Source organism: Oryzias latipes, chromosome 19 (genome assembly GCF_053564925.1).
Source record: "Oryzias latipes strain Hd-rR chromosome 19, Olatipes_Hd-rR_3.1".
NCBI classification, from domain to species: Eukaryota; Metazoa; Chordata; class Actinopteri; order Beloniformes; family Adrianichthyidae; genus Oryzias; species Oryzias latipes.
The window spans coordinates 17325997-17352647 of NC_136255.1; the positions used below are offsets into that span (position 1 = coordinate 17325997).

General features: G+C 39.0%; 1 protein-coding gene across 4 annotated transcripts in view; it reads right to left on the reverse strand.

Annotated features, from left to right (window-relative positions):
* Positions 1–2468: 2468 nt before the first annotated feature.
* adkb (adenosine kinase b) overlaps positions 2469–26651 on the reverse strand; it is a 135909-nt gene continuing 111726 nt past the window's right edge. For all 4 annotated transcript variants that reach the window (XM_011488215.4, XM_020711872.2, XM_020711873.2 and 1 more), the window contains 4 exons: positions 19519–19554; positions 14379–14493; positions 3308–3394; positions 2469–3137 (listed from right to left, as the gene is read on the reverse strand). In XM_011488215.4, coding sequence (XP_011486517.1) covers positions 3013–3137; positions 3308–3394; positions 14379–14493; positions 19519–19554 — 363 coding nt within the window. In that variant the 3' untranslated portion in view covers positions 2469–3012. The remainder of the gene's footprint in view (positions 3138–3307; positions 3395–14378; positions 14494–19518; positions 19555–26651) is intronic.

Genomic DNA, 26651 nt, shown 5'->3' on the forward strand with positions numbered 1-26651 from the left:
AGGATCAGCTTCTGCAGGCTGCAGAACATTTTTACATAACATGACACAAACAGCCAATGGGCATTTTAAACTTCCTCTCATTTAAAAACCAACTCTGAAGCAAATTTTGTTTTTATATGTTCTGGTGCCATTTTTCTAATGATGCAGGACACATATGAAGAAAATTAAACTCAAAATTGCATTTCTGGTTATTTCTTTATTCAAATCTTTGTGAATCGGGAAAGATGAAAAATAGAAAAATCTTGTAGTTGTGATGTAGAAGCTACAATGGGCGGGCCACAAGCTCCCTGCTTAAGGGGCCACCTTGCCCTGACATCATCGGCCATAAGCGAATATTACACAATTTACCCTTACCCTAAACATAAATGTGGGAAAGAAAAACTTTTTTAGCGTTTGTTTTGGTTCATTAGTCTCTACGAGTCTTTTGAGAGTGATATGGGGGGCCTTCCGGTTCTGATTGCAGACAGATGATTCTGGAAATTGATGGCTGCAGCCAGGTCCTTTTGCCCTGCTCCACTCCATTCTGTTGAATCCACTTCATTAGCATTTTTGCCATTTTCGTTGCACTGGTAACGTTTGGTTCTATGGGGCTGTCAGCTAGTGGGAGAGTGCGTAAACAGATGGGTGGGTGATGGGGAGAGGGGGTGGGCCAACTGTCCCATTTTTACTGTGTTTTATTGTGTTTAACTATGAACCACTTTGTGATTTTTATCTTGAAAGGTGCTACACAAATAAAGTTTATTATTATTATAATGCACAACTCATAGCCAAATTTCTAATGAGCTACCGCTTCTCTGCAGAAACTATGTCATAGAAAACACGTTTTGTGATAATTAAAAGACGGCTGGAAACGCTTTTAAAATGGCTCAACAGATGATGGGAGTGGGACTTGTATGTGACTGACAAACACAAAAAACACACTTTTATTATTATTATTATAACTTACAAGGAATTTTTCATTTTAGGTTTTGTTGTTTGGACTTTCTCCCCCATCAAATTGACCTTTTTTTATTATGACTTAAAATGAAAAGTCACACCCCTATAATATTTAAAGATTTCCTGTTATGCATGCCTTGACCTTTTGTTTATTTACTTAAATTCATTAATTGAAATAACCCTGAAGATTAAGTAGAAAAACCACATATATTGGAGTTCCTATTTAAAACAGGTTAAATAAAAGGCACCCAGACTTGATGCCTTTAGGACCAGTGTTAATGGAGGCCCTGACCAGAAACCTGCCTGTGTCTGGATATAATGAATGCCACCCTGGGCCCCAGCAGGTCCTCCATTGCTGCATGGGTCCAGGGATAATTTGAATTGGAGCATGTGCCATAGCAATCTGCCCATCCCCCAAATTCAATCCCTGCCAACTGCCACACTGGTGTTCACAAACACTGCTGCCCATCTGCGGGGCAAAACACTGGCCAAAGCCCCAGTTTACTAGTTTTTTTGTCTATATGATAAATAAAAATAGTCATAAATTCACCTAAAAAATCCTATTCTCAGTTGATGAGTTCTTAAAAGTTTCTTTTAGCAATATGATGAAATTTCAATCATAGGTAAGTTAAGTTAATATCCATATTAGTCAAAAACACAAATGAACAGATAACAACACACATTATTGTTGATATCATGTTTGTTTTTCTTTTGTTTTTTTTGTTTTTGTTGTTTTTTGCATTAACTGGGCAAATAATAAATAAAAGTTTATTGGGGAATGTGAGAGGAAGAAGTTTCCCTATTATGGCATTCATTCTCATTACTTAATCATGGCTCTCCTTTTTTGTGTTTTGCCATCTGTCATCTTGAGAAGCAAATGAACCAGCTGCCATGGAGTGTGATCCTGCCCAATCAGAAATGTGGTCCTTTTCAAAGCGCATCTGTGTGAACCTCTTTGCAAAAAAAAAAGAAAAATAAAACGCAACCAAAAAAAAAAGCATCTTAAAAGTCGGGAATAACATTTTTGGATGGTCAATGTTTTTACTTAAACGGTCCTTCTTAGCATATATGCATAAACTTTGCCTTTTTCAGAGTAAAATAGATTTGGAGGAGTGTTATTCCTTTTTACAATAAAAATAAAAAGAAAAAAGATAAAACTTTTTTTTTTTTACATCACAGTTCTTCGTAAAACAGACGAGAGCTGATTTACTTCTAACATAACCCTTGAGACACTGGACAACGCGAGTGGAACTGGAGGAGGGAAAGGGGCCTCCCTCTGATGCCTCGTCTCCAACCCCCAGCGACAGCACAGCTGGGTTGCAAAGGATCAGCCTAATTTTCGGGTCCCTTTAATGGTTGTGACGAAGACCAATCACTAATCCTTTAAACTGGGGAAAAATGATCCCGCAGCCCTGCAGCGCCGCCACAACTCCACGAGTCCAATAAGAACATGGAAGGGGGGAGGGACTTGGACAGAAGCAGGACACTTTGTCCATGATAGACAACCTTCAAATTTCAAAAAGAGATAAACCGGAGATTAGATGTTTAATGAAATTAGGATAAAAATGTGTTTTCTTTTTACTCAAGACGAGTCATACAAACATTTGTATTAGGTGGTGGGTAATGAGACAAAATTATTTCTAATCTAAAAAATATAAAAAAAAGAACCTATTTTGAGTTCTGAAAAATACAACTCAAATTATACCAAATTATTGATGTTTTAAAGCCAAAAATCTAACAAAACTTGAGTATCTTGAAGCCAATACACTGGATTATTAATCTCTTAACATGGTGAAACGTTTTTAATTTATTTTCCAAATAAAGCACAAGACATACAACCCTTAAAACCTTTCAGAGTGAAAAAAAAAACATCATCAGTTTCAACCTGCGAGTAACTATTTTCCATCACCTCATCAGGGTGGCAGGTGGTCTAATTTAGATTCTAAAAGAATTCAGAAATGTGTTGCAATAGGTTGCTCTTTGCTCAGTGACTCTAAATTCAAAAATGTACATAAAATTCAGAATAATATATATGTACAAAAAACATCTTGGGTAAAGGACAGGAGATTTGATACATTAGTGAAAGTTTGGCTTTTCTGGGAAGGTGCATCCAACCCTCTTGATTATGACGTTTGCCGCGTAGTGACCCGCCCTGATGCACTCCTCTAGCGGCTGCTCTTGGACCAGTGCAGACAGGAATCCTGGGTAGACAGAAGAAAATGGGAAGTCTGGAACAAACACCTTAAACTTATACAGTCATTAAAAGTTATCTTATTCAACCTAGAAGCATTGTCACAATATATATTGGGCTGGTTTGTACAGATCAAGTGGGAAAGTACACAGAAACATGTGGTGAGACATCCCTCCGTACCTCCAACAAAGGCGTCTCCAGCTCCATTAGTGTCCACAATGTCATTCTGGTCAATGTCCACAACAGGAAACATGGTCACTTGGTCATCTGTGGACAATAGAAAGACTGTTATTTTCTTGATTTTATCATTTTTCACAGTGTTTGGAAAGATATTTGTGTGATTTTTACATTATATATATTCATATAAATAAATATAAATATAAAATTCATATTCAACATTTAAACATTGTGTCTTTGACATTAATACGCCATTCAAACAAAAAAGGTTTGTTATTGTGTTTTTTGGAGGGAAATCATATATTTTCTTAAAATAACAGGCAGGGAAGCAAAATTCTTTTCATATATTGTTGCACATGATTAAAGAAACGTCTTTTCAACCCTAAAACAAGCAGGTCACTTATGCCTGCTGCCTATATTGCAATAGTTTTGCCCAATTCAATCGGTTTGTTCAAAAGAGGCCCAAGTCCACAATGTTTCAAAATAGAGACTTTATATGCTCTATGGTCTTCAAGGGAAGAGTTTCTAATTGTGTGCAAAAAAAGTCTGTTGTAATGTATTGACTATGCCAGACATTTAAAATGCATTAAGTGCAAAAATCCTGCACTTGGGCCTCTTTTGCATGGGTTTTGCTTTATTCCATAGATGGCAGTACTAGTTATCCAATATGGCAGCGCCCCTGTTTAATTCAAGAAGGGCCCAAGTCCAGAGACTTTAGTTTGCTAGTTCTCTGAAATTATAAAAGTGAGGTGCTTCATATAATAGCAATTGTAAGCTATGAACTGGTGCTAAATCAGGGTAAAGTATTAATCATTTGGTGTAGCCTCCCTTTAAGCTTTGCAATTACGGTAAAATAATTTCCTGGAAAAACAAAAACTCTTGGACTTGGGCCCTTTTTGAACCAACCGATTCAATTGTTTACGGTCTTTAGGATTTAAAACTAGTCAAATTCTGTCAATTTAGTTTTTTGATTTTCTGATGTTTCATGTGAAAAATGTCTTGTAGTTTTTGGATTTATTTTTCTAAATTTCAGTTATGGTATTTTCAGTTTGAGTCCTTTCAAAGTTAAAAGCCAGATACTGAAAACATTTGGAAGAAAAACCAGATGTGTCTCATGAAGGCTATTTATTATTTTTATTGTATTGTATTTAACCAAATTTTTTTTTCTACACAAAAAATGGCAGAAAGCGATCATTGTATTGATTGTATAAGCAATGGACTTTTTTTTTGTTTCATTTAGGGTCTATTCAGACTGTGAAAATCCTTTGTTACGGGTCAAGTCTGCTCAATTTGTTCTGAATCAAGTCCCGAATCTTGTGTTTGGTCTGTATTCAGCGGACTGTTCTGTTACGGACAAAAGGTTATAAACAAAACCACATGACTAAAGATCTCTTTAGTCATTGGTAAGGACAAGGAGGGCTGGTCAAAACGACAAAATAAAGACAGGCGTGCTGCGCTTTACAGTCCTTAATGGGACAGTTAACTTATTAAAACTATATTTTGATTACCAGTCTTGAACGTCGGGAACAACCCTTTTTACTTGTTACTTTGGTACTGCTTAGGCGTGCTGCAAAGCGGTTGCTGGCAAGGAGACGTACTGTGTGTGCTTTAACTCAGAGGATGCTAGCATCTGCAGTGATGAGGAGACGTATGAAGGTACGCTGATAGGTGTTTATGACATATAGATTGTCGGGAAAACAGGAAAAAGCAATAAAAGTTGTTTAATTAAGGCTGTATTCATCTGACCATATTTTTATGTGTTGCTGTGTCTCATTGTTGTGTTGTCATGGCATTGTTTTTAAAAGAATTCTGTTAAGGAAACTACCATGTAGCTTTTAGGGTGACATCATAGCAGCGCCGTGGGTGTCCCGCATAACGCTACAGAAAAGCATGTAATAAGCGTTTTCAGCAGTGTTAAAAAAAAGTTATAATGAATAAAAAGTTGAACTCTTTTTTTCCTTTTGATAACAAGAGAAACGTTGCTTGACATTTGTCCTTGATCTGTTGCTGAAGCAACAGATGAGTTCCTACTCTGTTTATGTCGGCTACGATGGTGGTTTTGGTTCAGTTGTTCCACTCAGAGGACGGATTGTAGTCAGACTAAGGAATCTCAGAGCGAACCGAAGCTCGGTAGGATTGGAAATGAACTGAGACCACTTCGAAAGATGGGTCCAAGAGTAGTTTCTGGTCCTGGACTTAGAAAATGTGTTTCAGATCATTGGGATAAACAAACTCTGGTTCACTTAAAGCAAACCAAATGTGTCCACTCTAAATCCACCCTGAAATTCATCTATTGAGTAGCATTTAAACTTTTTAAGAAAAGTGGAAGTTGTTCCATTCCTGGCTATCGCAAGCACTGGATCCACGACAGCCTCGGTGAGCAGATCAGCCAGTTCTATGTGCACCTTTGTACGCAGAGAGGTACGTGCAACATTGACAAGTATCTCTCTGTCCATTCTTTGCCTATAATTAAATTATTGTATAATAAAGCCAGGTTATTACTACAGCTGCTCTCATTTTTGTGTACGATCAGAACAAGTTTAAAATAGCTTTTTAAAGATATTAAGACAACTTTCCTTTCTGAAACTGCTGTCATTTTATCCAAACTGATTGCTTTTATAAGAATAAAGAATGGGGTTCCACAACCACATCTCAATAGTGAAGGCATCCACATTCCAAACGGTCAATGGTATTACTTCTTACCCAGGATTTAAGATTAATTTCTTTGTTGTAAGTGTGTAGGAGGTTTTTGCTCTCAGAAGTCTATTAAGTAAGGTTCAAATGAGGATTTTGGCCAGGTTGTGCCTCTGTGGATGGGCTTTTTTGATCAGTGTTACAAGTGACGGAATGTTACAACCTTTGTCTCAAACTGTAAAAACAAAACAAAAAAACAAGCCTCTAAGCTTGCCACAAGTGTCAGCGGGTGGCAAGGGTGGGTAGGCAAATAAATAAAGAAATGCCAAGCTGGCAGCACAATGAGTGCCAGTCTTCTGTTTTAGCACCATGACCTCATCTCTAGTAAATCTGATTATTTGCTTCATGAGAAACCATGTCTTGTGTAAGAAAAGAAGAAAAAGAACGATCCGAGACTTGTGATTAGTGTATGATAGTTGAGAACCCTGAGATCACCGTTTCATTGACTTTTTACATTGGATGATACAAAAAAATGGAAAGTTAAAAGAAAAGAAATCCACCCAATAAATCTGTTTCCCTCTTGATTTTTTGTGTTTTGCTTGGATTTAGCTGAACATTTAGTGTTTGGGAAACTAGATGGTTACAAATATAACCAAAATCCCCAGAAATCTAAAACTGTGACATTAACTAAGCAATCAGGGAGGGCAGCTTTACAGAGCTGGTTAGTTACATCTATAGAATGGGATGTTTCCTTTTCAGACATTTTAGTTCAATGGTTTGGATTCAGTGTATTGTGAATATTGCTCCCGTGTTGGTACACACTGGCATGCATTTATGCCACCTTTAATCTTTGATACACAGCAGCATTAAATTGACTACTTTCACTGACCATTGTTAAATTTTCCTGTGAATTATTTTGTGAAGTCTTTGTTATCTTTAGATATTGACACAGCAAGCCACCAAAGTTCAGTGACCAAAGTTAACTGTCATTTAATGTGAATTGCGTTTTTGCAGAGTAATAATAAATCAGTCAATTAAACTTTGTCTGTATGGAACATAGCCGAGTCTTCATGAAGTACATTTTGTTGTATAAAATTTAAATTATAGGAGAAAAAAAAGAAGAAAACTATTGGACTCCTTGACAGTATTAAGATCCAAGGAACATCGTTAAATGATCGTTTTTTACAAAACACAACAAAATTCTAATGAAAGCATTATACTTGTGTGGGTCCTCTTTATTGTTTGTACTATAATAAAAAAGACAGTTTATGTATTAAAAAGAAAAAAAAATATGACTAAATGAAGAATTTTATTGGTAAACTTATCTGTACAATAAATTTATTTAAAAAACAATTAAGAAAAAATAATAATGGGAGTGTTAATAGGCTTCTACACACCCAAACATTTTTGTTAGGTAATGTTCTTTGTAATGCAATTGTAAGAGCATACAGGAAAAAAAAGTCTTCGGTCTATTGTGTCTGGGATGTGGGAGGGGCAGAGTCACTGGCTGCAGCACCATTTGGGTAAACAATATACATGCTACCCAATAAAGTTTTCCCAAATCTCCAATTACAATGATATAAATAAGTTGGAGAAAAATGCAATGAAACGAGAACTTTTTGTTAAAATATCATATAATGTCCAGAAAGTTGATACTTTGAGAAGTGTCTTATTAAATAGTACAAACCTGATATAAAGGAACCTTTTGGCAATGTAAAAAAGAGACTTTCCACTTTGTTAACAAAATAATTGACTTTTAAGTGTAATGATCAAGACCGTAAACACAGCTTGTGTGAGTAGTTTCAGTTTCTAACGGAAGACACCAAATGGGAACCATCAAATCATTGTTGATGGATGATCCTGGATGAATTATGGCAGCATGTGATCTCCAAAGACTTTCCCAGTTTAAAAGGAGGAACAGACAGCTTATCAGATGACAGAGTCTTACGGTTTAGAGCGACACTGAATCAGCAAAGAGTGTCAGAACAATGTAAACCCCACACACACACACGTGTTCAAACACTCTAAGAACTCTGACGACGCAAGCCTTCAAAAACCTGCAATAGACAAGAGACGGATGTTGATAAAAGATGAATGCCTCTTAGTGAGGAAAGACGCTGAGAGTTTAAGCAGAACTTGGGAAAAAGTATTTGTTTAATGAGACCCCCTGCCCCAGTAGGTGCTCACTGATATGAAGATATAAGAAATTCCACCGTAGCATTTTTGATTTCATTTATTTATAAAATAGATGAAGGACAGAGTATGAGCTGAACCCCTCACATCATAATCATAATCCACCAACTGCTTTCTGCCTTTTGTGGTATCAAACAAAAATTTAAAGAATGAATGTGCAGTAGGTCGAGTGGATCGATGGATCAGATTAAAATATGTATTGTGTTTTTACAACAGCACTAATTCCTTTAAAGAGAAACAGCTACATAACAATAAATCAAAAAAAGAATACAAAAATTCCTTTCAGGATCAGCTAATTAGCAGCATAACGACTCCGCTTAATTAATGCCACAGATGAGGCTTGAAAACCCTCTTCCCTCTTGAAATGATTAACTGCACATAAAAAGTGTGCTAATAATAAATTACATTTTGTCAGTTGCTCTGCATTTAGGAAACTCGAGTCGTTAGATGTGGTCGCGCTAATGCATTGCATTTTGCGGCTATAAAACCGGATGCTTCAAAGGCCGCTGCACTTGTTCGTCTGCAGAGTCTGGCGTTCATTAGATCTCGGAAACCAAACAGAGATAAGTGTGAGTAAATATGTCTGCTGTGGCTAAAGCAAATGATCAGGGCAGTGCACAAGGAGTCAGATCTTATTAGAAAAGGACGCCAAGTAACCTTTAACACAAACTCGTTCTAATCTTCTCTGACTTAAGCTTCGGGACTCGTGAACAGTGTTCATTTGTTTGCTCTCATTTTCACCGCATCACTGTCAGATCAAACAAAAAAAAAGTCTCTGATGTTTTTGCTGTTCTATTTGTAGAAATTTAGTGACATCAACCGCCAATCAAGCGTCTGCACTTGTTTTAAAGTTGCATTAGAGAAAGGTGAGAAAATTTAAGCAATAATTGTTGTTTTAAGACCTATAAAATGAACTGAGTTTGCAGCTAAAGACTTGAGACCTGACTTGCAAACAGAAACTTGGTTTACCATGAAATCACTTAAATTTTCAAAAGTATTGTTCCATAAAAAGCTCAATTTGTACTGTTATTACTGAACAGGAAAACCTTTTTATACTTAAGAAACTTTTTTCTCATAGATAGAGAGGATTCAAGGATCTTAAAATGAGGTGCATTTTATCAATTTATCTGCAGTCTGTAACAATATAAGTGTTCAAAGATATAAAATAAAAATGTTTTTCTGATGTTCAGATGCATGGAGACGATCAATGTTGTCACGACATCTTTACATTTTTGATAAAGTACACAATTTCATATATTATATTTTAAAAATCATTTTATGGATAATTATAGCAGGAAAAAATGAGAAGTGAGTGAAACTGAATAGAGTAGCTATCTGAAATCTTTCTCTCTGATATTACTCCTGCTCCATGCTGTGGTGTGAATCATGACTCATGAGGAATCCAAATACCTCTCTGCACCCATGACCAATCTCTATATCCTGCTCTTGGGAGGGAAAGCTCAGACAACCTCACTGGTGCAAATAATTCAAACAGACTGACATGTTAACCCAAGCTCCAGCCCAGTTTTCCACTCTAACTAAGTTGTTATTGGCAAAAAAAAACTCTCACGGAGATGGCAAGAACCTGGAGTGGTCAAAACTGCCAGACTGTTGTTCCTGGCCTGCACAGTGTATCTGAAAAGATCCCTTTCCTGAATTCCACCTAATGAGACCAGCAACATTATTTTCAATCAATAACACTCTGCTACATGTTTTACTGATTCAATTTCTTTCCAGGGTGAAATAGCAGGCTGGATGGAGCCGGGGATGTGGGAGTGCTCTAAAGCTCTTCTTCAACAGGTAATATGCACAAATGAGGGGAAAAAAAACATTTTTTTAAAGGAATTTGAGTAATTCCGTCTAGTGTGGTGCTGTGCAATTGTGGGCTTTTGTTGATACGCTCTACAGAATTCCCTCGTTAAAGCTCATGAATAGTCGACATTAAAAGAAGTTCTTTCTAACAGGCGTCTCTTTGAAATGAGTATCAAGACCTTTATTACTGGCTATTCTTTTTGACTATAAAACGCAAAGCCCAACAGTGTCTGGAAAAAAAAACCTCTTCCATAAAAAAAGAAAAAGTTGTTGCTGAACTAAGACAACTTAAGCTTCAGTGAAAGCTGATCATAAGAAGCCATGTTTTTTTTTTTTTAATTACTACAAGCTTTGCTGTGGATTTTCCAGCGCTCCGTGTTTTTCCTTTGACAAGCAGGCTGGAAAGCTAGCCGATCATTAAAATTAACTTTGGTCCCGCTGCCCTTTATCATCTACACAAGTGAAACAATTAAAACATTGCTTTAAATTCAAGTACTGCAGGCACAGCTGAGTATCGACCTAAAATTCATGAGCTTGAGTTAAAGTCAAACATCTTCATGTGAAAAACGCTCCGTCCTCTCAGCCAGAATCCGAGCCTCAGAGAGGAAGGCTGCATTACCGCTTTCTTGGCAAACATGACAGGCTTGAAGTGAGCTGACATTCAATCCCTTTCCTAACCATAACCAGCATCGCAACTCTGAAAAAAAGGACGAGCGGATGTATGTAAATAATAAAGCTGGATGAAAAAGACCTGCAGGGCAGATCATTAGTTGAGTATATACTTGAAATAACCGTTTTTTATGTTTAATTATCATATCAACGTAAGGTGAAAACCTCCCTGCTTAAACAAAATAAAAGCCTTAAGTAAACACCCTTTTGCTTCAAATCCACTATTAACATCTTTGTCTCATGTGATTAACACATATAGATGAGCATCAAAGTTGAGATCAGTCTGCTTAGCCCCTTTGAGAGCACTAAAACTCTCAGAGGAGCTGAGTCAAGCTTTATCAAGCCCCTTATCAGCAATTAAGCGGCAACCTCTGGTGAATGTTCGTTTATTAGATCTCCTCAGTTAGGGTTCGGGGCACAGTGATCTTAATTACTGCTGTAATGGGCGTATAAGCAAAAGTTCCAGGATCAGCGGTGTCAGAGGTGGCTAAATAAAAGGCTGCTCCTCACTTTTTAAAAGGCATCTTTGAAGTGACAGTGTGACTAAAGTCCCCAAATGAGCCGCAGCGAAAAGAACAATAAGAAAGTGACATCTCTTTTTGGAGAATGATACTACTGGGGAAGGCGTTCTTCCATCCTTAATCACTATAAAATGGTTTAACATGACACACAGAGGCTGGCAAATGATCAAATCCTGACAGGAGGACAAATTGCAAACAAAATGAGAGATCAAGTTTATTAGAGTGGCGCCTCTGGGAAATGAAAATCTTTAATTCTCTTTTTACATTGACATTTATTTGGCTGGCATAAATAGCGATGTTCACAGGCAAACACGCACCACTTCACAACTACTGTAACCGCTCCACTGAAATGATGGCACACTTAATGACATTTATCATGTTTGCCTTTGTAGATTACATCTGAAACACATTGTCTTTCATCCAGCCAACATTCATTATGTATTTCATATAAAGTTCACAGTGGCGCACGGCTGTGCCTTCATGCAGGGGCAATGAGAGGAGCTGGCGGGAATTATCCATCACCTCCAGCACAATGGATGGATTCTCCGGCTTTTTAACAGCCAGACATTTCTTTAAAGATTTCTTTTCAAACTCTCATGAGAGAAAATTCACCTCTATGAGTTCTACTTTGATCACAGATATTGGAAATGGACTTGCTCAATTATGGTACATGGTTTTTTATTGGTCAAAATCTCTGTGTCGTCCTTTATCGACTTAAAGGGGAAGCAGAGCGGCAAAACCCTGTTACATCTCAAAGAGCTGTGATTAAAGCAATCCAGTGATGCCTCTGAAGTCTTCAAACTAAGCTTTAAAAAATGAAGGAGATAATAAAACCTGTTTGCAGAAATATCAATTGTATTGTATCGCACGGATAAATCTTTCAGATGTTTCGCATGTTTACCTTTGTGGGTTTGATCCATTCAATAAACAAGTTGGTAATAAATAAGTTAGAAATCTGTAAAAGAAAAAAAAAGGTGGTAGTTTATATCAAATATGACTTCCTTTTATAATAAAAATGATCAATATTCCTGCTTCCATAAGATGGTAAAAGTGCACAGGAATGCTTAGGTAGGTATTTATCAGGAAGCTCCACCTTTGAAATAATGTGTAAAACATAATTTTCTTTAATTAATAATTAGCACTAATTTGTTAACTTGTTTTTGGTTACAGTAACTCATTAAAGGAAATGACAAATGCATAATGCCAGCAAAGTAACAGCTAGAAAACTTATAATAACACTTTCACTAAGAAATTATGCCACAAAGGTAGATGTGAGCAATGTAAAAACAGACACTATTATCAAATATATTGTATCTGACAAATGTTTGAAAGTTTGTTTTAGTCCACGTGGCTGGTGTAAAAGCTCACCCGAACCCTGATATGAACAAAATCAGATAACTCGTCACTTGGACCTAATCCCTGCTGTGTTTCACTACAATGTGAATGCAGATGGACCATCCAGTAAAGCGGCTCGTTTCCAGGATGTTTGGTCAAAACCAAAATATCTCAAAGTGTGGTGTGTAAAAGCAAACCAAATCCAGGTTTGAGGAAACAAATCCACTGGGACTATTACTGGGCAAATGTGAAAGCTCTTTTTGCTTTTGGGACCTTTTTATTCCTATGATAATTAATCTTAAATAAAAGTTATGCAGCAAATTTATAGTAGGAAAGTTAGATTCCTCCTGTGATGGTTTGGAAGTTAAAGCATAACAAAACCAGATGGACAAAAGTTTAAAACTCGTAAAAGGAAACTGAAAGCAAACAACTCCTAAAACTAAGTAAACACTGGAGATTTGACACAAGTTCAAAACCCACGTTTATAGTAAGTTCAAAAATGCGCGTTTAGCCCATGATGCTCACACTGGACAAGCAGGGAGGGGCTTCTTCTTTCTACTGTTTAACTAGTACATGTCCGCCATGGGATTTTAAATGTATGAATCTATTTATGAATGTGTTCTAATGATGAAAACTTAGACAGTTTAGATAAAATAACATTTTTCACATAAATAAAATCATTCAAATACAATGAATTGTGGTCTATATTCACATATCTAGTGAACACTGATCTATTTTCAAACAGTTGGCACTTCCGTGAATTAAAAGAGGACGCCATCCATACGCCACTACCCCACTTCAGTCCCTGATTGGTTCAAAATTAGATCAGGTCAACTTGCAACGACCATTCAATGGTCATGGGCGTTGTAAAAACGTGTGACTCTACGTGTCAATGTGTGAGCCCGTAGCCCGAAACGTCTGTTTACATAGACTTTTCATTGGAAGATGTTGCTTGAACGACCGTTGATGCGGGCGGTGTGAACGGTTAATAATCAAGCAAAGTGATGATAGGTCAACTGTTGTAAAAATGAATACTATCGTTGAACTTTTTGCTAATAAAAGGATAACAAAAGAATATATTTTTTAGGTGTTTTAAAGTACACACTGTGCTAAATATCAGTGGAAGGTGTCAGCAGTATGAAACTGATGACAGTGGCACTAAAAGTCTTGTTGTACAGCCTCCCCGCAGCTCCCACTGATGAGTGATATGTTGGAGCCTTCACCTGAGGCCATCTCTTCCTGTGCTCCACTCGTCTGAGCTGAACTGCAAAGTCAATGAGGAGAGACACCCCGTGGGCCCAAACAAAGGCAAAGGCTCCCAGCAGTAATCTGAGACGTATTGTCTCCCCTCACACTGCTTAAACCTTCAACCCCTCCTCAGCTGTGATGACACTGCCTTTTAATGTCCCACTCGCAAAAACGCCCCGATCAAAGAAAATGGGGATGATTTGAGAGGGCCTGCTCTGTCAACTTCTCCCCAAGGTCACTCTGCCAGCGTTTTGCAAAGAAAAAAAAAACAAGGAAGGCAGGATGTCAGGATGTTGGGACTTAAGTATTAAATATTGCTGAGGACCGGTCTGGAGTCTGTCCAAGTCAAACTCAGAAGTACTTCACAAATCAATGGCTGCTCTCTGCATCCCCCGCACTTCTTTTATGCTCTAAAATAACAGAATGTAGTGCAAGCATTTTTTTTTTAACATCTGGTGTCAATATCGCAGCTTAACTTCAAAGAAATTACTGATAGCATTCTGCTCTTCTCGGTCTAGTGATCTATTCAAGACTGCATTCTGCAGTTACCAGATATGAGGTTTAAGTGAAGGTTGGAGATGTCTAAAGGGGGCCAGAAGCAGGGGTGGCTTCCAGGGGTTGGGGAGATAATCAGAATGAAACCAAAATGAGAAAAGCCATACCAACAGTTGCAACAGTGTCGTCCTTGCCCTGGGTGAAAACCACCACCCGCTGCCTCCTTGTGTTCTCCTTGGGGAGGTTTTGCGTCTTCCTTGCGATCTCTGCAATGTCATCCGTCTGCAAAAAAAAAAAACACAGTTGGTGTTGGTGTGAAGACACAATGAAAACATCACAAAAAGCGGTTGGGAGGTTCGATTTTTCCCCCCAGTTGGAACTAGACAGGGAATCTGGAACGGGCCAAAATGGATCAACAGGAGTGCGGAAGGGCTGGCAAAATATTAGAATTTCAATTCTCTTTCTTCGATGAAAAATGAAGTGTGTAAAGATATGCTGTTGTTAGATAAAGCTACTTGTGATAAAGCTGAAGAGATAGGTGGTGCTTGTGCTGTATCATTCTCCTTACTGGAACAGGCCATCTCTCCTCAGCATCTGCACAGAATGGATATTCTCGCCTGGAGACGACAGAGCTCTCCTGAGTGCTTGCCTTTGATCATAAGAGGGATAAAAAAAACCTCACCTGTCAGAGCTACTTTATTATTAACTCATCATGATGTTCTATGAACAGGTAAAATGTCTTTATTGTCATCTTGCAGTGGAGTGCACTGCTTTTCCTGTAAAACAGCACTATGAGGAGTTTGCATTAGGGATCGTGGATGCCTCCAGCATCTGTATCAAAGCTAACACTTGAGCACCTTCATGGTGAGCAAATACTGTGATTATGGGAGTAATCAGAGAGATAGGCTCTGGCCCAATACTCCCAACCACTCTGGCTCACTCAAACCAATGAGCTTTTACACCTCTAAATGCCTCCCAAACGTCCTTTAATCAGCCCTGAGAGGTCCGGAGAGACCCAGGGCTGAGGAAAAATGGGTGTAACACTCTAAGTAAGTGCTAATGGTGAGGTTAATACAGAGGCTGTTAGCAGGTGATGGTGAAAAAAGAGCAATTTGTCACTGCGACTGGATGTAACCACAAGCACTCCTTCAGATACTGAATGCACAACCACACAAGGCTTCGGCACATTGTCACCCTCAGGTTTTATGTTCGCCGACATAAAAAAGCCGCTCTACTCAGGTTTAGAAAGCTGAAAGGTTTCGAGGGCCAGAGGTGGCAGATTGAGCATCATGGCGGTTGAGCACCGCGAGACACCATCTTAGCCTGTCAGAAACACTTACCTGCAAACTTCCTGTGGGGTAAAACGGCGCAGGGAAACTGGATTTGAAGCAAGCCCAAAACAATTGGATTGACAAATGATATGGTCAATTTGGTTTACAACAGCCAAATGGCAATATTTACGACCGTGAGGCAACTGATCAGACATAAATCAACAAGGCGTGAAATATGAAAGCTTTACAAGGGTGTTAAATTGTGTTTCTGTGTTGAAGCCAGTGAGAAACTGATAATCTCCGCTGCAGGCTGCTTGAAAAACACTGCAAGGGAGAGATTCAATTAGAGCTGTGATGCAGAGAGTTCTTTGAGCCTTTAAAGGAAACAGATCACAATCAGGCAACTGTGTTCAGATCTGCTGATTGCTGTGTTGGAGAGGCCAAGCTCTTTATCTTGTATTTATACGGGAGAACTGCTGTCATTTTTTGTTAGTCAACCATAATGTGACGATTATAGCGCTTTGGGAAATATTAAAAGCACATTATGTTGTGGTTTCAGATTGGCTACCGTCAATATATCATCATGGTTGCTTTAGAAATCTGATGCTGGACTCAAGATAACCTCTTTTAGTTGACTACAGCTGATAAAGGACTTCCAGTACTGGAAGAGATGAATGAATATCTTTGACAGTCCATATCTAAAGAGCTAATGGTCCCAATTGTAAATCTGTTTTTTTTGGGGGGGGGGGGGTTTGTCTAGTTGCAGAAGATCGAAAAATGTGGAATATTGTTACAGTTGATGAAGTATTTCTCACTATTTATACATGGCCTTGACGGTAAAGTGTACCTGGCTGTCATAGTCAGCTTGGTTAGTTGTCTAATTACTTTCTGTTGGGGAGTTGTTATGAAGGAAATGGGGCGTTCCCTTCTGGCCTCCCAGTATTCTAGGGTCCAGCCCCCAATTAAAAAAAAAAAAATCCTCTTCTATCACTAGATGCATTTTTGTGACTGTGGTGTCACTATGGGCCGACCTCTGATCAGAAGATTGTGGGTTTGGTTCCTGCCGTGCCTGCCCTTGGGTCAAAGCATCCTTTGGCTAGACAGTGAACTTCACTTTGCTCCTGGTTGTTACAGGTTGGTGCCAGTCTTAGGCAGCAAAGCTGCAATCAGTGTGTGAATATGTGTGTCTGGATGGGTGAATGGGAGCGTGACTGAAAACGTACGTTTAAGCCACCACTTTCAATTAAAAGTCTATGGTAATGCTCATATATGCTTATTTTAGGCTTTCGCATTCAATACTATCGTGTTCACGCGTTACTACCCAAGTTTCTACAACTAACTAGGTTGAACTTTAACCAATCAGGGGACTGAATTTGGTAGTGATGTATACATGGTATCCTTTCTAATTCACAGAAGTGCCAACCATTTGTAAATTCATCATGGAGAAGAAATAAACATGACTCTAAAGGCCTGTTCACACCGGGACGAATTTCGCCGGCGATTTTCGCCGACGTTTAACGCCTCGTGACTAAAACAAAGGGCACCAATGAGAGTGTGCACACGCGAAAAAACGCCACGCGACAAAGCGTCAAAAAAAAAAAACGCCTCGGGTTCGTTTTTTTTTTTCGACGCATCGCGTCGAAATCTATTCGACCAATGAGAATGGCGCTTTTGCACACGTGTCTGGAGTTTCTGAAGTTACAGTAAAACACAACTTGGGGGCGCTCAAACACAAAACTGCCTTGCTGAGCACACATACCAGCGAAGAAGATAGACGCCAAGTAGCGTCAACACTGCCGCAAAGAAATAATGACGGACATTCTTAAATATCCCCTTACCAAGTACCAGTTGGAGCTACTGATGCTTGAAATATTCATGTTTTCTTTGTATTATTCTGACAAGCGCGTAAATACTTGCTATCTTCTTCTGAGTGAAAAGCGACTTTAAGAAGCGTAAAGTTGCGCAGCGCCACCTTGTGTACAGGAGTATTTCTGTTTACATTAAGCGCCATCTAAGGTCAGGGAATGAAATTGCATGTTCGCTCGGCTCACCGTCAGCGAAAATCGCCTGGGTGTGAACACAAAAAACGTGGCGAAAAACGCTGGCGAATAACGCCTGGCGAATATTCGTCCCGGTGTGTACGGGCCTTAAGTCTTTTTTATTTGAGAACTGAGTTGAGAAGGAAAAAGCCGGGAGCAAGACTCACAAGATTTGCATCACTTCAATTTTTCACACCAACCCTCTTCCAATTGTAGGAGGTTGACACGCAATAGTATCAGGTAGCTACAGTTCAGTGGGAACACTATATGCTAAACGCACGTTATTGAACACATATCACAGCAGGTCCAGTGTGAACGTAGCATCAAGTTCTTTGGGTCTTCCAGGAAAGTCGAAAAGCATTATATAAGGAAATGCCATTTCCCATTTATGCTATGGTATTTATCTGGAAAATCTAAAAGACTAAAAGTTTTAACAGATTCAAATAATCAAGTCAATAAAAAAAAAAAACTTTCAATGTATTACAGCAACTGTAAAAAAAAGTTTTGGCTTAAAAGACTTAATATAATATAAAAATGTATTCTTATAATTTCAAAATAAAAAAGTTGAATAATCTTTTTTTAATGTTAGCCATTTTTAGAATAACATATTTTTGTCAATTTTATGACATATGTACAACATATATTTGCATATATGTTTATGTTGTTTTTGTATTTTTTTTGCTTTGATTGCTTGAAATAAACAATTTCCAATTCCAAATCTAAAGTCAAGATAATTTTATGGAAATCTTTGTTACAGTAATTTAGGTTTTAGACACTGACATAGTTTGCCCTAAAACTGGAAAAATACTTACATTTATATTTAATAATCTGATTAGGAGTTTTTCTGCTTAAATTATGTCTTTGAAAGCTAAAACTTGGCAGTCAAGGGGTCAGATCACGAAAAGAAAGCAAAAAATCAGAAAGTGACGAGAAGAACTGTGAAGAAAACATCTCAGAATTATGACCACCTAGAAGAGAAGCAAGTACAGTACACACCACTGGTGTTATCTGAGAAATCACATTCATCCAACGCAATTTCGCAGAGTGTTCTGCCAAATCAGGTTGACACAGAAAATGTCAAAGAATTGTAACTACAAGCAGAGGCTTCACTTTGCCCTTTGTGCTTTTTTTTCTCTTTATGTGAGGCCCCCTCTATTACCACAAGCAACACCCCCCCCCCCCCCCCTGTCTTCCCCCCACCCCTCCTCCTGTCTTCAGCCCTTCTCTCTTAAACCTGTCACTGCCATCAGGATTGCATTTCTATTCTAGTCACGTTGATCACACCGTTAGTGATTCTGGATGACAATTATTCACACAGAGCGGAGCCATATTTAAGGGACTGCTGCTCCTGAAACAGAGATGCTACTTAAAATACCTGAGCTTCAAAAAATAAAGGTGGCTATTTGTGTTTTATTAAACAGAGATGCAGAAAATATGCAAAAGAAGAAAACAGAGCAGAGGGGAAATGAATTGCACATTTAAGAGGGAGTCTGCCTTTAAAACACACATTATAAGCGATACCAGGGAATGCAATCTTCATTTCCATAATGTAAAACCACAGGTGCCTTTCATTTGGTTATTAAAACACTACAGAGGGGTTCCAGTGTGGTGTAATGTTGTAGCAGCGAAGAGAAGGCATACAGTAACATCCCCGAACGCAAAGAAGATAATGAGGAGGCTTTTTAACCAGGCAACCTGATGAGCCGCACGCCTGCAGAGAAAAGCTTGAAACCATGCCCAACTTCTCAGCTTCCCAAGAGGCTTTTCAAAATTCAATAAATAACATCTGTAGGCGATGTTGGGTGCAGACCTAGCAGAGTGCGTCATAACAGAGAGCTGGCTGAACAAAGAAACCATGACGACTGCCAGGTTTCCATAGCAACTGCTGCAAGGCCTGGAGAGTATAATAGCACATCAATCACTGTCCAAAAGAACTTCATTATCAGCAAAAATAAACCTTTAGGATCTTTTCACTGTGCAATATCTGGTCAACTCACCTCAAAGCCCTGCTCTTTGGCAAATGTGGCCGCCTCCTGGAAAAGAGAAAAACATGCACACTCACAATTAAGGAGTTAATTACAGAGACAAACACGAAACAATGTCAAACTACAGGCATTAAGTAAAGACATTTCACTTGCCTCTGTCTCTCATGTCACAGTAAAATTGCTCATTTAAGCTAATATTAGGACTGCAACCCGACTGTTTAAACTATTACCAGACATGATGTTATCAGAGATAGCAGTGCATCAGTCGTAGCAATGAATATGTGCAGGTATGTGAGGATTCCCTGATGCTGAGGTTCTTAAGTGCTGATTAGACTGTAGATTTTTAACCTCCTGATAGGAGCACTTTACCTAACCATGCATTTGCTTTGAGTTAAATGTCACAGCTAATAACTCCGAATGGATGCAGAACCTTGCATTTTCCGACTTCTTTACGTTCAGTTGGTCAGTGGTGGTCCTCCCACAGAAAAAGGGAAGTTATATGTCTGGCAAAGGGGTTTATGTTTTTTATCCAATTGCTAACAAGACCAGCAGGCAACTATGCACCATTTATTCAGGGTATTATTGCTAACCATTTAGAAAACAGAAAAGATCAGTTAAAGTACATTTGAATCTGCAATCTTCTTCAAACTTTTTTAAACTGTGGGATTTGTGGAATTCTTCTCATGATGGAAATAAAGCATTTCAGTCAGACAACTCATACAGTAAAGATGATTTATTCCACATTTCTTTTAGTTTAGCAGAAGATTTACTCCATATTTCTTTTAGTTTGCCATGAGGCTCCGTTCAGATACATAAAACAAAGATCCTCATAGAAAACTTTGGGTATTAAACTACCCCTAACGGAGCTCACAGGTGGAAGCAGAGCTTGCGGAAATGGAAGAAGAGGATTGGACTGGACTTAAGTAGGATGCTGAACAGGTGAGTTGATTTGACTGAACCGCCCGCAGGGAGAAGTAACCAGGTAAACGCACTGCTCGAGTTGTCTGCCCGAAATACTCCCAGGGTTGTTCACTTTTGGATATCTGTTTATTCAAATCGTCATGAATCAGGAGCAGATGCAAAAGCGCAGTCTGAATAAGCTTGTAGGTGTGACGTATAATCTACTACAGCAAGCCACATGCTCCCTGCTCCACTTCATTCTGATGCATCGACTTGTAAACGACTAGATCCATTTACTTCTTTGTTTTACTGGTCTGGCTCGAAACTGTACAGCTGGAGGGCTCCAATATTGCTCGCCATTTTAGTTGCACCGGTAATGTTTGGTTGGGGTTGTGGGGGGTTGTAAGCTAGCAGGAGAGAGTGTAAACAGATGGATGTCGGGAAGTAGGGTGGGCTTAATGAGCAGGAGTGGTCTCGCCCATTTCTCAGAGGCAAATTTCTTTATTTTCTCCACACGTGCTTTTTATCCAATATCCCAGTTATCATAATTATTTTGTTAGAAACGAAACCTCACAAAATCTACAGAAAAAATCTGATCACAGAAATATTTGTGACATGTACAGTCCAGTCAAAGATAAATGACATTAGTTAAAAGAAAGTTTGTGTTGTGAAAACGTTTCTCTGTTTCATTTAGCAAAAAAACACAGCTAAAATATATATTAAAACCATATCCTCCTCGTTAATCAATTACTTAAGAAAATGTCTAAATGGTTTTGCCTCCATATGATATGTTTTGAGCAAATTGTGACGATTGGTTTAGTTTTTGTCAGTAATGTTATGGTTTTGGTCATGTTCTATTTTAAATTTCAGTTCATTCCCCTCATTGTATTTAAGTGTCGGCTTTTCAGAACTTCCTGCTCAGGTTTTTGTTCCAGTTTTTGTTCCAGTTCCTGACTGAAATAGTGTTACATTGCTGATGGATTAAATACAACACTGTGCTGCACATTAACATAACTTGTCACATGCTACATGTGAATGTATTTACATGCAATAAAAAAGTCTAAAACAAACTTTTACCACATAATTTGAAAAACATTACAGACATTTAAAAGTAGCTGGTTAAGTAAGGAAAACCAAATATAATAAAAATGTAAAAGTGTTTAGTCAGAAGAAATTATGATTTAATTACAAAAGACACTCAGTCTACTGGGTCAATTGAACTTTTTTAAATTAAAAATTATTTACAGCAACAACATAAAAAAACAAGGTTTATCTTCAAAAATATCAGCAGTGATCTTTTATTTAGCCCATGACAGAAGCTGTTGTTCGTCAGCTCAAAAAGATGCCGCAAATCAGGACAGACAACCTTGTGAACCAAATTCACTTCTGACCCGGGACAGGGCAATAAGTTGAAGCTATGATTCTAAATGATCCAATTATCTGCAAAAGGGGGGGCGAGTGTTTGTGTGACCTTGGGGAGAAGTTGACAACCTGGTCCTCAAACAGAATGGGAGGAGATGACATGGAACAATGAGGTTACTGGTCCCTGGAGGGGAGCCTCATGGCTCTCTGCTTTGGATCAACTTCCCGGCACCGGGAATATGTCAATTTATCACCCTACACACACACACACACACACCCACCCACACACACCCACACACACACACACACACATACACTAGACATTTAGTTGCTGCAGTCAAAAAGTGGTTTGATAATCATTAAAGGTAGAGCCGTCTTCTCCTTTTACCTCCCTTTGCCTTTTCAATCTATTGAGGGCTCAGGTCTCATATTTGTTTTCCTTTATTTATGACCACATATTGACTTTTCTCCTCAGGAACGTTCAATCATCGACAAGCAAGAGGCATCTCGCAGAGACAAGAGCGGCTTGAAAAGGGCCTTGTCAAAACAGTGATATTTCATATCAAAGCATTTAAAAGAGACGTATAAATATGAGCAAAGACAGCGGCGGCGCTGATTAGCGGCACACAGCTCCACTTCATCCCCGGTCTCCCTCTAGTTAGCAGCTATAATATTTGTGAAAAAGAAGCCTTTCGGAGGAGTGTGGGTGTAAGAAGAAAAGATAATTGAAGCAGTGTCTATGAGACACATGTGAACACTTTAATCCTTTCAGGGATTTTATTAATTTCTTTGAGTTGGCATGAATCAATAATATTTGTAATATAAGCCAAGCTAAACCCAGTACATTGGCATGATAAATATTCTATGGCATAAATATGCAATTACCTACATAGGCAATAAAATGACAGAGACAAGCAATTAAAGCCGCCATTTCTTAAAGAGCTTATGGCATTACTAATAAAAAATGTTGGGTTTTAGGCTGTGAATGCCTCACATTTGACATGTGCTGTTTTGGTATGTTGTGGAAGACGGTTTCCAAATGAAGTCCCATGTGCCTCTACAGCTGCCGCAACAATGACAAGTGCTTGGAGTGACATCTGGACAAATCCTCTCGCGCTCAAAAAGGCATCTTGTTTATTCAGAGATCGCATGCTTGCTTCTGAGGATCTGCTGCCGAGTCTCATTTCAAAAGGGAGAGGACGGTTGCAGAATCCGCCTTTTCTCCTCTTTGGGCAAACAAGGTAAGAGATAACAAGGGAGGCTGAGCGCGTGAGCCCTCTGCAGCCATGGTTAATATAAAGTTATCTGAATGTGTGAGATGTTGTTGCTGTCAGAGGCTTAAACAGTCAAAGGGATATTTTTAGAGAGCTTAAGCTAATAATCCAGAGCCCAGTCAGGGGGGTGGGAGTCTATGTTTTCATTTTGCCAACTAGCCAAAATGAAAACAGAAATAGACGCCTCAACCAAAGAGCCATTTGTAAATCTACACACTTTGGTTGCCTTGACAATTTAAATGAGGATTGCTAGGTTTAGAAAAAAATATGAAAACATGTTTTTATGTAGCTGCTAAATATTAACCACTACTTTTAAACAAAAATGGTTAAGAAAAAAGACAAAAATCCTTATAGGAGAGTGCTTATATAGAACTAAATCTACAAATAATTATACATTTGAGAATAAAAGTCTTAAGCTATGGACATATCAAGCATGTGACATGTGATGTACAGTACAAGTGCTCACACTGGACAAGCAGGGAGGGGCTTCTTATTTATTTTGTTACTGTGTACTAGCATATGTCTGTCACCTGAAGTTCGAAGAGGCTTGGTGTGAAATGTTGAAGCGGTACAAATCTCACAAATCTTGCTCCCGGCTTTTTATTTTATAGCTCTATTAAATAGATTAAAGTCTTGCTGTCATATAATTCCAGCAGGTCACCAATCGGAATTATTCATTTGTCCTTGACTCATTTCTCCATAATCGATTTTCTAAACGGTTGACACTTTGGTCAATTAAGGCCATGCATTTGTCACTACCAAATCCAAGTACCTGATTAGTTTGACCTAGTTTACCTTGCAACACATATTTATTGGCCAAGGGTTTGACACGTACAACCCTGCAAACAGCCCAAAAAATGTGTGTAGCTACACATGAACGGGAAAGTTTTCAATGCGGAAACATGAAATGTTCACTGAAGTGCGTTTACATTGACTTTCATTGAAACAGGCCACTTGGACGCGGGTTGCTGTAACATTATAAGGTGCACACCCTCATGGCGTACAGTGATGCCATCGTACGGAGCCTTTACAACACATTTCAGTTAACCTTACAGACCTTGAACAAATGCTGCATGCACAGGACGTGCAGGTGATATGCAAGTGTCCCTAGGATGCCTATAGGATGCTCAAATAATCTGTGCACTGATTGTATAATTTAATAATTTTTAACAGTTATGCTGTGCACAAGGGGTGCGCACTTATCACTTGAATAGCCCCAACGTGCCACTTGCGCAGTAGCATGATTTGGGAGCTAGAGTAATCTGTAGGACACGCCAGCATCTCACCTCCTTCACCCTTACTTCTCCTTAAGTGTTGTACAAAGTGGTCACTACGATCTGTTGCTCACAGCATTAAAAAAACATCAACATTTCCGTCTAGCAGGATCACTGAGGTCAACCACTTTGATATTTTGAGCAAGCGACCTGTGTGCCCTGTACAGGTTTGCCCATTTTTTGCCCATAGACAACCTGTAAAGGCAGTTGTAACATAAGTTAAGTATTTAGATTCATAATAATTGGGGTTGTTCAACAGATGCATCTGGTCCACAACCTTACAAAGCATAGCAATAAAGGAAAATATAATTCCAAAAGGACTTTAAACCAAAAAAAGGCCAAAAGAAAGCAACTTTTTTACTGAATGTCAATGAGAGTTAGTCCCTAAGGGGACACAACAATCAGCAAAACTACACAAACCTTTGGCTTTCAAGATAATATATTCCAAGTAACAAGCATTTAAGCATTTCCCCCCTCTGTGTAACAAGTTGTTCAGCATATGTCACAGCTGTACTGATTCAGGGGGGAAAAAAAATCCAATTTCAGCGTTTCCCAAAGAATCTGAATCAAAGAGCAAGCCTGAGTGCTAAGGTTAATAAATGTTGATAAGCTGAAAAGCGGAACTCCCCCAGGCCATTCAGAAAATAAGCATTTGTTTGACAGTGTTAGCCCAAGCTGAGGCAGAGGCAGAAATTGAATTGTATTTGACATGATGTGCGTATGATGGTGGTGGTGGTTGATGGGGGCGGGCGGACAACAGTGAGGAGGGTAAAACCCTGACAAGCTATTTACAACAAACCTTTTTCTTCTTCCTGTCTGTGCCTTTCAAAGACTTCAAAGTGTTAAAGAACTATATTTTGTTGCTACTAAAAGCGAGTCGTTTCAGCCAAAAATTCAAAAAGTTAGAAAATGAGATAAACAAAGTAGAGTCAAATAATCACGCCACATATATATATATATATATATATATATATATATATATATATATATATATATATATATATATATATATATATATATATATATATAAATCTACCACACCAGACAAGACCCAAGGAAGGTGTAGGCTGTGCAAAGAGGCACCTGAAACAATCCAGCACATAACTGCAGGATGTAAGATACTGGCAGGTAAAGCATACATGGAGCGCCACAATCAAGTTGCTGGAATAATATACAGGAACAAGTGTGCAGAATATGGACTGGAAACCCCAAGGTCAAAATGGGAAACACCTCCGAAGGTGGTTGAGAATGAGAGGGCAAAGATCCTGTGGGACTTCCAGATCCAGACTGATAGGATGGTAATGGCGAAACAACCAGACATTGTAGTGGTGGACAAAGAACAGAGGAAAGCCGTTGTGGTGGATGTGGCAGTGCAAAGCGATGGGAACATCAGGAAGAAGGAACATGAGAAACTGGAGAAATACCAGGGACTCAGAGAAGAACTGGAGAAAGCATGGAAAGTGAAGGTGACAGTGGTGCCTGTGGTAATTGGAGCACTCGGGGCAGTAACCCCCAATCTGGAGGAGTGACAACAGATACCTGGAAAGACCTCAGACCTCTCAGTCCAGAAAAGCGCAGTGCTAGGAACAGCTAAGATACTGCGCAGGACCCTCAAGCTCCCAGGCCTCTGGTAGAGGACCCGAGCTTGGAGGAGAAACCACCCGCGGAGGGTGGTTTGGGGCGTTTTTTTTATTTTTATATATATATATATTTAAGAACAGCATATTTTTCTAATTTACTGCTTGTAAGCCATCAGCGAGGTGAGTCAGACGGCTTTCAAATGCCCAGTAAACTGACATCTGGCTTTTAAATCAAGTGTTTCCAACCAGAATACTTACAGCAAACATTAAAAGCTGGGGGAGGAGATTAGGTAACTTATCAAGATAATGGAACCATGGAGGATTTTGGCCTCTAACACATGTCCTTCTGAACGTTGGGGCATCTCCGTCCAGGTGCTTGCTAACAGAAACCTGCCACCCCACAGATATGTGAGCTGATAAAGAAATGCAGGTAATTATTAATAAATTCACACAGGCTGATAGGGATGCACAGGGCGGAAAGAAGGCGGCTTGCTTGCGACTCTGCAGGAGAGATAAGGGGGAATAAATCACCTGTGCCGAGCCCTCCCAAAGCTCCCAGGAGAATGCAGCGATCCCGCTCAAGCATGACACACGACAAACACCGGGGTAAACACACGCAGGAACAACACACTCCAGAGGCAGCAGTCGCTTTTTACTGCCTTTGGGAATTTACTCGGCAACAGCTGATGGGATTTCAATCAGCTTTTACCGAGCCACTAAGTAGCAAATTCCTTCTTACGATTCCTCATTTAGAC